This window comes from Chrysemys picta, chromosome 13 (assembly GCF_011386835.1).
Source record: "Chrysemys picta bellii isolate R12L10 chromosome 13, ASM1138683v2, whole genome shotgun sequence".
Taxonomy (NCBI): domain Eukaryota; kingdom Metazoa; phylum Chordata; order Testudines; family Emydidae; genus Chrysemys; species Chrysemys picta.
In genome coordinates this window covers 48688361-48701736 of record NC_088803.1, presented here as the reverse complement: position 1 = coordinate 48701736, position 13376 = coordinate 48688361, and the positions used below count along the sequence as shown (strand labels likewise).

Genomic DNA, 13376 nt, shown 5'->3' with positions numbered 1-13376 from the left:
CCCAGTGTATTTCCAGGCACACAGTCCCCTAACTATACTGCGATATCCCAGCAAAAGACTCTGCCTAAGCAGGCCTGCTTACTTTTTATCAGAGACTAATAACCAAGTAATTGCCCATAGTTATAAGGCAACACACAGTACTTCCTATGCATACCTATTTTATTCTTAAGGTTAAAAGCACACAAAGAAAACATTAAAAACAACAAATGAACCTATGGAGATGGTAATAAGCTTACCTCAGAGATCTCCCCAACCCATATGTGGTTTCCGGCAGGAATAGTCCTTCAAAACCCCACTCAAGGGGTTTCCTTGTGGTTTCAAATTCATCACAGCTTCAGCTCAGAACAAGCACACAGTCTTATGGGACTTCAGAAGGCCCAGTCCTTTGGGGCCCTCTGTGGACCAGGATCCTGTCTGTTTGCTGGATCAAGAAGGAGGCCCTGAGCCTGTCTAAACCCAGTCTGTTTAACAGACAAAGAAGGGATTTTTGGATAGTCACTGGAGAATCCATTTTGAATTAGTTTATGCAAAACCTATCTAGGGGATGGCTTCAAAAGGACTGATAACCAGAGGAATTATATTAGCATCTCCATCCCCCTAAAGGAGTTGCATACAATTTCATAATAACACATATACAATTGCATTTTTAATATAATGGATCCCAAAGATATTAAACCTAATTTAATAAAGTTTAATGTAATTCAGTAAAGTTTATATTATTTCCATAAGGTTTGTCCAGGATATTTCCATTTTGTCACATCGCTTTTCTCATCTTTAGATATAAGAGTGCTTTGCAAGCATAGATAATTGATGTTATCCTAATTTTACAAAGGGGAAAACAGAGGAAGGAAAACTTAAATTCCTTTCCTTATACCTCACAATGATCAAATATTTGTAGGCTTTTAAGGATGTTACCTGATCTATCATATTTCTGAGGCATCTGTTATTGGTATATGTTAACACTGAGGAGGAAGAGGATTTATTTACATGTAAAACACTATGGTGAAACTAAGAGAGAAAATTTAGTATTGGGAAATATCTATCCTGACAGTGGGAAGTAAGTATTAGGGTGTGGTGGAGTTTCCCTAGGGAAGTGGCAGTAGTCCTGTCACTTGGAACTTTTAAATAAGACTGGATAAAACGTGCTGCAGAAAACAATTCTGCCTTATTGGGGAGACAGCCTGGTTAATGCAGTAGGTCTTTTCCATTTTAGATATCAATAACTCCAGGAGAAATAGGTGTTGAAGCCTGTGGTACTTTTCTGTTTAATAAATATAAATGAAATGGACCTTCTTATGGCTTATTTATATTTTAATGATTATATAAATATTTTGGTTTTGTGTTGAATTTGCAAGCATGAACTCCTTAGGCCAGCAGAGTTGGATATGGGATAGTGTCAGTAGTTCACTCTGGAATCTGATATTGATTGAAAAATCGTGTTATGCTTTTAAGATGCACTAGCTAAATTCATAAGTCCTCATCACTGGTTATATACCGTTTTTTAGTTAAAAAATGGAACTTGCTGTGCTTCAATCTTTAGGTAATGGAAGCTCCTGGTGCATCAAAGTGCATTGGTCCTGGCTGTTCTAATGTGGCTCAGCCTGATTCTGTGTACTGCAGTAACGACTGCATTCTCAAACATGCTGCAGCCACCATGAAATTTCTCAGTGCAGGAAAAGAACCAAAACCAAAAGAGAGGATCAAATCAAAATCTGAGAGATCCACAATTCTAAAATCTCCACTGCAGGTAAGCTCATGTTCCTGAATAAAAAATAATTTTTCAGCAGCATTTTCCCTGAAGCACCAGTGGCTTGTTGCTATACAGTTTGCAGACAGAAATATATTTAGTTTTCAAGATTTAACATTAGAGAGTCACTCTTTTGTTTGTTTTGCCATTTTCATGACCTAAAACTACATTAAAGAATAAGATAATTCAGTTAAATCTTACTGATTAAAAAAAGAAAACAGGAAAAGGTTGTTAAAATACAATACTCCTTTGCATAGGTGCTATTAAATGATCTACACTTCAGTACAGCTTTTCTGAAATAATTTCCACAGTATTGAATATTTTAAAGCTAATTCATAGGTTAAAATTATTAATATTATCCTAGATTAAAAGTTTTTAGGTTTATTTTTGAATGGGGAGACAGGCTATGCAAGGGGATTTGTGTCACATGTAAGGAAATGAAAGAGAATTTCTTAAAGGCCCTTTTAAATCCATATTACTTAGCTCTCTGAAACCACGTTAACATGGCAGGTACAGCTGGATGTGCAGATTTATGTATATTTAATGATAAATACAACTGTGTTCAGTTTGCTGGCAGAGTCTGCTCATGAGTAGAGACTCAACACTCTCTCTTGCTAGGCTAATGCGTTTCTCCTAGCTTTATAGACTTGTCAGAAACCCATTTTGTATTGTAACTATGTAATCTGAAATGCATTTGTAATTATTCATTATTTATGAAGACATATTTTCGTTACTAAATATGTGCAACATGATAACTCTTCCTGTCATTACTACTATTAGTAATTAAGGTTCTACTAATTATACAGGCAGGTACTAAGCCTTTGTCCTCCCAGAAGAAACCAACTCCTGAGAAAAAAGAGATTAACATGAAGAAAAGTATGGTGACAGCCCCTAAAACTGAAGCAAACACCCAACCAGTTGCTAAAGAGCTGGCATCAGAAAACAGCACGCCATCCTGGGCAAGCGATCATAATTACAATGCAGTAAAGCCAGAAAAGACTGCTGCCATTTCATCTTCACTGTTATTCAAATGTATGTATCGCATAGGGATATTCCTGAGTAATCATTTACATTTTATTTGAATACCCATCCATTCTTGGCTCTGTAAGATTAGGAAATTTGGTATCTTTTTCTTAGTATGACACACAAATTTTCTCTCCTTCAAAGATTCACACACACTTATATCAGGGAAATTTTATAAGGTTCATTTATAATTTTGATATCAAAGTGTACGCAACTGGTTTCTGAACGTAAACTTGCTGAGTAAGTTACCAAATGTTTTCCAAAGGCAATAACCATTTCTGTTCTCAGAGGAGGTGAGTATTGATATACACGTCTTAAAATCAAAATATTGTAAGTTACACGAGATGCCCCTGTTATCAACAATTCACTGTACTAACTTAAATTTTATTATCATACATCTAGCCTTGGCACTTGCTTCTCAAGTTTTGCATTTGCATTGCTAGTGCCAAGACGGGATTTTTCAACAGGGTTTGTTACAGACCTTTTATATTTTTGCAGACAGCTTTTAACTGTCAAGTATATCCAACTTCTCCTTCTTAGTCCTGCCATGAATGCAGGGGACTGGACTAGATGACTTCTCGAGGTCCCTCCCAGTTCTATGAGTCTATGATTCTATGATTCCTGATGTTTTATTTACTTACTTTAAATATTTTAAGGATCATCTTTTACTTAAGTGAGGAGGTGGTCTTTATTTCCTTGTTATCTCTGTGTTATTCATATTTCACACATTATCCACACACAAGGAGACATCTAAAGGGAAGTTAGGCAGAGATTTTGCCTTACATATTATAATTTTGCAGGTACTGAATAGCATCCATAACCTCTTGTTAGCTCATATAAAGGTAAGTAAATACTGATTTGTAATGTGAAATAGATTTTGTACTTTATTACATTTTTGATTGACTCCAGTGAAATAGTGTTATAATGTAATAGGATTTTAGGTGAAATCATACAATTCACATTTCAAAACACATGATAAATAGATGTCTAGTGACTGATATTTTCTCAATTTGAAATTTAATGAATGCAAATGTTACTTTTTCTCCCAGCTTTTATTAACCACCTTTTATCAGGGTTTAATTTTTATTTTCAGAAGTAGACCTGGTTATTAAACACATGAATTATATATTAACTTGACAAATATACATTTAAAACAAGTGAATACTTTCCATTTTGAAATTCATCTCGAGACCTAGATTGTTCAGGTGAAAGAACTTTTGAACATAAAGAAAACACAAGTATTTCCCCAGAAAAATTACTTTAGTATTATACACAACTCTTTAGACTGTCTCAGGAATACTGTAGTATATTGCATTTAAATTTAAACTTCCCCCTCTATTTTACTGCACTTCTTTTAGAAATGCAGCCTTAACACATGCTATTTATAGTGTTCTGGAGATTACTTTTTTCCCCTACTTGATTTAAATTAATAGTTTTTGATACTTTATATCCCATAACAACTACAGAGTTGCATTTTAAATTACCATTGTAGGTTTCAAAAAGCAGTATTTTTTTCTGTCTAAAATTAAAGGTAAAAAGGGGCCCGTTATGAACTCTTATGTCTTGTCTACACACACAAATCTGCTTTAACGGTAATGCAAATAATTAATAATAATATACTACTATAATTGCATGTGGTACAACCCTGTTAATGTAGATGCAGCTACACCGGTATAAATTTGCTTGTATCAGTATAGCTTATTTCTGTAAGGGAAAAACACTACATTGGTATAAGGTACCTTTATTCAGATATAACTGTATCCTGACTAGGGGTTACACTGATTTAACTGTTTTGACAGAATAGCACATCCCTAACTGAAAATTAAATCAGTACAAAATGTGTGTGTAGACCAGGCCTTATTAATGAATACAAGACAATTCAGTATATACCAGATGAAGAGTTCTCTAATCAGCCAATAGGGATGGAATTTTAGATTGCTCTAATTAAGGTAAGTTCTACAAATGTCTTGGATTCTGTTTGTACCATTACTAAACTACCAAATATAATTTTTTTATGTGGAAAAGATTCTTTCATTTTTGGTTGATAACTCTGGTAGAATAATTTATGATTTAAGTGCTGCATAGTGTCTCCTAAGAAACATCAATCACAGTTTCTTTGTTTAGGGAACTTCTACAAATTGTTAAAATTTAAAAGTAAGGTAGTGTATGCTTTATTCTGTTCAGTGTACATAGTTTTATATATATATTTACATTGTACTGAACTGAAATGGAATGTATCCTAAGTAGGTGCTCTCTACCCTGAAGCTAAGGACCTGATCCTGCAAATCCTTATTCATGCGAAGAACCTTTAATTGCCCACGTTGTCCTACAGGAGTCAAATGAGTAAATTCAGTGACTGAGGGTTGAAGGATCAGTCTTTGTTCAGACCCTAAATTAGTCTTTCCTTCAGTCAATATGGCACATGCATAAAATGCAGCTATACTGTATGCTAAATATTGTTGCACTAGCTGGTGGATGTAAGATTTCATTACACTTTAACATTACAGTGATTTTATTGGGTGGCAGGACAGAGAGAGCCAAACCCCTTCAGTCCTCTGTTAAATGTTGACAAATAATCTGGGTAGGAGTGGGATTCAGTACACTTGTATGATAAAAATGATCTCTTCCTTTGAAATTGGTTCATATAAAGAAACACTTGTAACATGGTTATTTGAAGCACGCAACACACAGTTCTAAAGATTGCTCCTCCTCCCTCCAACCCCCACTACAATGGCTGCTTCAAGATTCCCCTGGATTTTCAGATTCATACTGTGTTGTGGTGAGAAATTAGGCCCTACTTGCAAGTGGCTTTTTTTTTTAATTCACCGAAATATACAGGCTGAGTATTGTATTTACACTGTCTAACATCTTAACAGTCTGAATGGAAATCATTGGCTTTAAATTGGTTCAGCTGTACTAATTAACTGGGAAGCATCATGCACATATGATGCCACAAGAATAATAATACATTTTATTTATTTGTGAAGATGTACGCAGTATTTAGGCTGTACAGCTATGGGGAAGTAAATATATACATATTTTTTCTTTTTCAGAAATTAGGCCTGTTTATTTTAGTAGCTGATCCGCATTTACTCATAGCATCCAGTTTACCACACATATAGAAAATGTATTTCAAATTTAATTTTTAATTGCTACAAGGCTACGGGTCATTGAGATTGGGGAAAGTGAAACAAGGGCTTTCAAAGATCCAGATTCGGCATGGAGGAGAGAATCTGTAGTATTTTAATGCTTTTGCCAGAACATGATTCTTTACTGTACCCTTAGCCTTCAGTTTATATCAAATAGTTGTTAAAGTCCTCAAGCTTCAGGGCTTGTCAAAGTAGAAGTAAAATGAAATAGCAAAATAGACAGTATAAATGTCTATCCAATGGATTATCTTTCAAGCAGGAAAAACACAGCCCCAACAAAATGATTTCTAAAATAACCTGATAAAGTTATGGCCTTTTAAAAATCGTCTGCCATGTTTTATAACCGTGCATTTCTAAAAAGAGTTAATTTTTTAATACATATGTTGAGGGAGGGAGTTTAGTCTATTAATTTGATATTTCATTCATAAGGTTTTTATCAAAAATATGGGATCACAAAGGAGGATACTATCCATTGCTTACTTGGCTCTACAAAAGAGCTATTGTCCTTATTTTTTGTCCTGTCATGCATTGAGTTTGTAAGAATTAATAGTGGGGGCAGGGGGCGATTCTCTTAGATAAACGGAATAAGTGAACTGTCAGTGCACTTCATAAAAAAAAAAAAATCTCCAGATGGAAGATGGAGCTCCGGATCATACGGCACTGATATATCTGGTTGTCATTCAACTTAACAGTGAATTGTAAATTATATGTATATTTTTAAGTGTGATCTGCCCCTTGTTTGCCTAGTGTATTCGAAAACTTGTACAAAATAGATAATCACAGTAAAATGAAAAATGATGGATCCTGAAATAAGAAACACATCTGAAGGATGTCTGGATCCAGATTTATATTTAATAAGGAAAGTCTGCATATTATATTAAAGCTGTGGTCCTGGTCTACCACAAGGATTTAATACTGGTACTGAATTGATGGGTTTTTTTTTTTTCTTTTAGTCATGTGAGCCTTTTGATATCCTGATATGTCAGGTGGGCTAGGAGTGCAGTCTTATTTTTCAGTTTTGCTTGTATAATATTTAGTTGAGCAACATTCTGAAAGGTTTATAAAGCTTTACCTTTTTTAGTTGAATGAGTTCATATCTACAACAACAAAAATTTCAGAGAAATATTGTCAAATGAAGATTTAAAGTAAAGAATGACTCAGAACGGATCTAAAGAATGTCAATGATGAATAGTAATTCTCTCATTATTGGTCCTGTAGTAAATAAGAGGAAGTATGTTACTTTCTGACAAATTAGCCAACTGTTACATTTTTAATTCAGTATATAAAGTCATAACTTACCTTCCACTGGAGGGAAAAAAATTAAATTGCTTCATTGGTATTTAACATCTTTTGTAAAGGTCACTAATTACAGAAGAGATCTCCTGTGTTTCTATGTGGGAAACGGAAGACTTGAGGAGATATCAAACATTTTGATTATAAATAACAGTGTGGGTGGTGGCTGGGCCACTTGCTGATGCCAAAGTTCATTTAGTAGCATGTCGACATGCACGTATCTAAATACTTCAATGCAGGTTCTTTGATTGTAGAAGAACATTTGAAAGAGAAAATGAATTTTTGCCATTTTTACTTAAGTGGAAATCGGCTGCAAATCTTTCGTCATTTTCAAGCTGGAAGATTAATCAGAAGGAGGAGAAAATGGAAGGTAACGGTCTGCCTGTATCCTAACTTTAAAGCTGATTATTCACTTATCAACTGTGTCACAGCACACATAACTTATATAAAATCCTAACTCCATTTGGTAGTAAGAGGAGAACTTACAAGACCTAGTAAATATATTTTATTAGATGAACGAGTGTGTACACTAAACCTAAACTATTTTAAATTCATATGTTGGATCTTGATATAAGTCACCGAGTTAAGTTTTCTATCACTAAGCCAATAAACTATTTATTGACTTAGTAGTTATAGCTAAGTTGCAGCTAATTTAGTATGAATTCTTAGCCATTAATTGCAATATTCTATTTGATAGTATTTCTTATAAATTATTAATGAATTGGACTTTATAGCAGAAATAGTTCATTGAAAGGGGCTCTGTCAGGCTAAAATTTGCCATACATCTCTTCTCCCATCCTACAACTGGATTAGGGGACAGACAACTTTATGGTGCCTCCTACTGGAAAGCAAGGGGGCAACATTTGTGAAACTCTGCCCTTGATTACATTAGCCTCCTTTTAACTACCTGCCTCCATTTTTCTTTGCCTCCTTTATGGCTTAGGGTAATCATTGCCTCTGTCTAGATCTGAGCCTTATCCACAGGCTGAGTAGTGCTTACTCACACAAGTTGTCATCAAAGGATTCCAGATACAAAGGGCTTTTGGGTTACTTCTGTTCCTACACAACTGTAACAAAGTGAAGAGACATTGTCAAAGGACAGGAGTGAGATGGGAGCCCAAAATCAAAAGTCTGATGTGCATGTGATGATTGTTCTTCTGCAACATTCCCTTGTATTTTTATTCATTTATTTATTTATTTATTTTAATGTAGAAGGTAGCATGGGTGAGGAGGGAAAGGAAAATATACCATACAATGTAAAAAAGAGGAAAGGTTGGAAGAGAGGAGCACTGTACACATAATGGCAGTGGAGGGTGACAAGGTGGGATGAAAACCTGTAATACCCCTGCAGAGGGAAAAGAATAAGTCCTTATCTACACACAGACTTGTGCCATTTTAACTAAGAGCATGTCTACACATAGTTGCTCTCTGATGAAGTGGCGTCTGATGAAGTGGGCATTCACCCACGAAAGCTTATGCTCCAATACCTCTGTTAGTCTTAAAGGTGCCACAGGACCCCCTGTTGCTTTTTATAGTTGGACTAGTTCAATTTAAGATGATTTTTAAACAAATTTAGTTTAAACCAGTGCAGAAGGTTGTACGTACCTTTATTTTGGCTTATCTTAAACTGTTAGAAACAGGTTTAAAGTAAACTGAAACAAGCTACTCTTAAATCACAGTAGCAGTGTTGACAGGGATTTGCACCATGTAGTTAAGTTTGTTAGATGCTTATTTCCGTTTGAGTGGCTTAGTTTGGTTTAGCTTAATTTTGTTCTACAGGTTTCATTTAAACAAAAAAAATTTTCAAAGGGAAATAAGAATGTCTTTGTACGTGCACTAGTTTAGTACACTTGCATTAGTTTAACTAAACCAGTTTTAAAACATACCTTTAGTAGTTAAATAAGTACAAGTTTGTATGTCGCCAAGGCCTAAGAGCTAGTGGCAGAGGCATTTTGCCTAGGCAGATAAAGAAGATCCACCCTGTCATTGTTTGTCCCCACAAGTGAATAATCGAGATTGTCCAATCCCCTGATTCAAACCTATCTCATTCCATGGGATCTGTTATTACTTGTCCACCATGAGTCCCTAGCATTGTAGAATAGTGCCTAAGAAATAGATGGCACAGTACAGGGCTATCACTGTGCAAATTGCCCATGATACATTATTGATATTAATTGAGGACTAGGGCACGTCATAAGTAAAAACTATTGAAGGTGGTGCAGAGGGGAAATCTTGCATCCAGAGTACCTGAGAGGACTCTGCCAGTACTTCGGGAAAATACATACTGGAGCCCTGCCACCTTTCGGGAGGAGGGTGCATGCATCCTACTCCCCCTTTCAAGCAGCTGTCACCCTGGGGGCCCTTGGAGGGCAGAAGGCCAGCACTCCACAATCACACTGTGTGTCTGGCTCCTGCGTGAGGAGCCACAAGAGTGAAGGAGGAGGCTTGGCACAAGTGTCGGGCACAGTCTGGCTCATAGGGTGGTTCTTTTCTACTCGTTCGTCGATACCGATGGAAATTTGATTAAAAAACTCACCACCCTATATTGCTGTTTGCATTTTTTTTACTAATATTGTTCACTTGGTTGTATAACCAATGGGAAATCCCCCTCCCTTTCCCCCTCCACCAAATAAAAGGGGTTCTTTGAGGTGGTCTCTTGTGTATTTCCACTGTTGGATTCTGTTGATTGTGTTGATCTGGGTGCAGAAGGCTTTGGAGCTGAAGATGGCCTATAATTTCCCTTGAATACACAAGTGGTTCTGAAAAAACTAAGGCCTTGTCTACAGCAGATATTGTCCCCATTTCAACTAGGGAGGCCAGTTGCACAGGTCTAATCCCCTAGTGTAGACAGGGTAAACTGCTATAAGGTCATCTCAAGCAGGAAACAAGCTGTAACCACATGGTAGCTTTGTCTGTCTACACTAGAGAATTGCATTCGCATAGCTAGGTTGGCTTGCAGCATGACAAATCATCAGTGTAGACACACCCTAGCTCCAGTGTTTCCTCAGTAAAGTGAGAATGGAGACTAGTTACCTAGTCTTCCAGTACCTGGGTTGTAAAGGCCTGGCACACAGCACCAGTTTAGGCATTGACATCTTGCGGCAGACCAGACAGCTGATATAGACATCTGACTTGAGAAAAATAGAGGGGCAAGAGGCATACCTTTTAAATCAGGATTTATTAGGATCTGACTCAATTTTGATAGTAGGAACTAGCCCAAATCCCCAGTGCACAATGGCACACACATACTAAAATTGCCTAAAAATGATACTGCAAAATAAGTAAAAGCTAACTATATACAACTATTTTTTGAGAGAAATGACAAGAAGTCTGACAAAAACAGACTTCAGGCATAGGAGCAGTTCCTCTGATCACGGAAAAGAAGGAATTGAGACGGTTGTTGGCTGCACCTTATATGGCCTTGGGCACTAAATGTTCAGTGCCCCAGGAAGGTGTTCGAGTGGCACCTTTCAGGCATGTCTCTTCTAGAAGTTTCTGAAGCTCTGAGGTGCCAGGTGCACATCCCAACTGTGAGACTATGCAGAGGCAACACTTGAAGAACTACAGTTACTGGTAAGTAACTTCTCTTTGTGGAGTGCTTTAGAACTGACCTTTAAAGCACCAGCTGAACAACATTTTTCAGTTTTCAGTTGTATGTGAATGAATTGAAGGGTCTCACTTTTATTTTCTTAAAAATTTAATTTAAATATTAAAAAAAAAAACCCACGCCTGAGAATTCAACTGCCCTTGCTTTGCAAAGAGATGGCTTTTTTTAAAAAAAAAGAATAATTTTTTTGGACTGTTATTCCCATAATTAGTCATTCCTGCAAGAGGATGTGCGCACCACAGCTGCCTGAAAGCTGGTTGGTTTACCATCAGTCAGATAAGTTGTAGATGATGCTGAGTGGCAAAGGAAAGTGGAAATGGCAAAGTCTAGGAATATTCAAAACTGAGGGAGCCTGCGTACCTATTGGTGAAACAGTTAACAATCTCTGAGTTTTACTAGACTTATTGCTGCCCTGTATTCTCAGCTAAGTGGTCGGGGATGCCTTTTCCAACTTTGACTGAGAGCGCCGTTTCCTACCAGTTTAGGCTAGACTACTGCAGCACATAATAGTAAAGTTCATTTGGAAACTTATAATGCAGCTACCTGCCTCCGAGCAAGATGGATTGGCAAAAAGATATTACACTTGTTCTCTGCACAGGATGCCAGTTAACTTTTGGGTGAAATCAAGATACTGGGTACGATCTACAAAACCCCTATGTAGGCTTGGAGGCTGGTGCACCCTGTATGACCTGCCACACCTGCACTCATCCAGAATCCTTAACCTATCTAATCTAAGGGTGAGACTAAAGGGAGTCAAAGGCACATGGCATTTCCAATGTTAGGTCCTCTCCGTAGAAATTTACTTCTGCCAGAAATACATCTGCATTCCAGTCTGGCCATGTTCAAAAAGCACAGCTCCATTCATCCTGTTCACAAACTGCTGGCTGTGGTACCCAAAAATAAGCCTGCTGGCAAGGAATTTTCACTCTTCGTTTTTTAAAGTTGCTGTGTGGCAATGGCATGTAGTGATTTTACTTCCTATACTTGGGCAATGTCTAACTACAGAACCTATGCCGGCATAGCTTTGTTGGAATAACTAAGCCAACTTAAACTCCCATTGTAGTAGATGCAGCCTATGCTGACAGAGAAGGTTTTCTGTCAGTGTAGGGAATGCCACCTTCCTGAACAATGTTAGCTATGTCAATGAAAGCACTTTTCCATTGATGCAGCTCTGCTAGTCAGGGATGTGGATATTTTCATACCCCTAAACAATGTAGCTATGCTGATACAACTTTTAAGGATAGACTATGCCTGGGACATTTCTTTTGCTTTTTAACTTACTCCTGTAAAGTGATCCATATCCCTAAGTGTGGTGTGTGTCATAACTGTAGTGAATAGATAAGATCAGCAGTAGAAAGTAATACCGAGTTCTAGGCTTGGTCTACACTACCCCCCTAATTCGAACTAAGGTACGCAACTTCAGCTACGTGAATAACGTAGCTGAAGTCGAAGTACCTTAGTTCGAACTTACCTTGGTCCACACTCGGCAGGCAGGCTCCCCCGTCGACTCCGCGGTACTCCTCTCGCCGAGCTGGAGTACCGCGGTCGACGGCGAGCACTTCCGGGTTCGACTTATCGCGTCCAGACTAGACGCGATAAGTCGAACCCAGAAGTTCGATTTCCAGCCGTCGAACTAGCGGGTAAGTGTAGCCAAGGCCCTACATTCTGGGTTCTACATTCAGCAATATTACCCCATTCCAATGATTTTCCCCCAGCACTTCTCACAGTGAATAATTACTAAACTTACCTTCCACAGCCACAAAAAGTTTAGTTGTAAATATTCTTTCAAGTAATGTCTTGTACTGTACAGTTCTGGGGGAGGGGTTATTACAAATATTATGAAGACCTGCAAAAACCTTCCCATTTTCATATATATATATATATATATATATATATATATATATGCATGATAGACTCTTCACCACTGTATCTAAGTGTGTATTATACTATGGCCATACACTTTAAAACTGTCAGTGTGAACTATAGCAAGAAATTGAATCTTTGATGGAACAATAATTCAGATAACTAAAAAGGAACAAAAACGGCAACAACTCTCTCTCCCTCCCCCTTTTTTTCTGGTAAGCTGAAGTGAATTTAATTTTGAAGTGTTAAAAGCTTGTAGTAACTAGATGGTTGCGCACAGCTTACTAAACTAAAATCATAGAGATTATTAAATGAAATACCATGAGAGGTGATAACACAGACCTACCTGACTAAACAGAAATGCAGAGATTTTTCAGAACATGTAGGTTTCTACAGCCAGACTACCATGGAAGGAAATAAAACAACAATGGAAAAAGTTGTCTGCAGTGTTGTGATAGCTGTGTTGGTCCCAGGATATTAGAGGCAGAGTGGGTGAGATAATATCTTTGATGGGACCGGGCTTTGTTGGTGAGAGAGACACAAGCTTTCAAGCTCTCACACAGCTCTTTGTCAGGCCTGGGAAATGTACTCAAGAGTGTCAGATAAATATAAGGTGAAACAAACTGTACAGCTTAAATAGTTAACACATTTCAAGGGATACAGTGGGTGAGGTAAATATCTTTTATTGTACCAG

The 13376-nt window shown here is 37.3% G+C and overlaps 1 protein-coding gene across 10 annotated transcripts in view; it reads left to right on the top strand.

Annotated features, from left to right (window-relative positions):
* DIDO1 (death inducer-obliterator 1) overlaps window positions 1–13376 on the top strand; it is an 88624-nt gene that overhangs the window by 40312 nt on the left and 34936 nt on the right. For 9 of the 10 annotated variants that reach the window (XM_005302892.5, XM_042858440.2, XM_042858439.2 and 6 more), the window contains 2 exons: window positions 1541–1747; window positions 2554–2779. In XM_005302892.5, coding sequence (XP_005302949.1) covers window positions 1541–1747; window positions 2554–2779 — 433 coding nt within the window. Of the gene's footprint in view, window positions 1–1540; window positions 1748–2553; window positions 6841–13376 lie in introns of those variants that run through there. The other variant, XM_065566139.1, reaches the window with a different exon arrangement.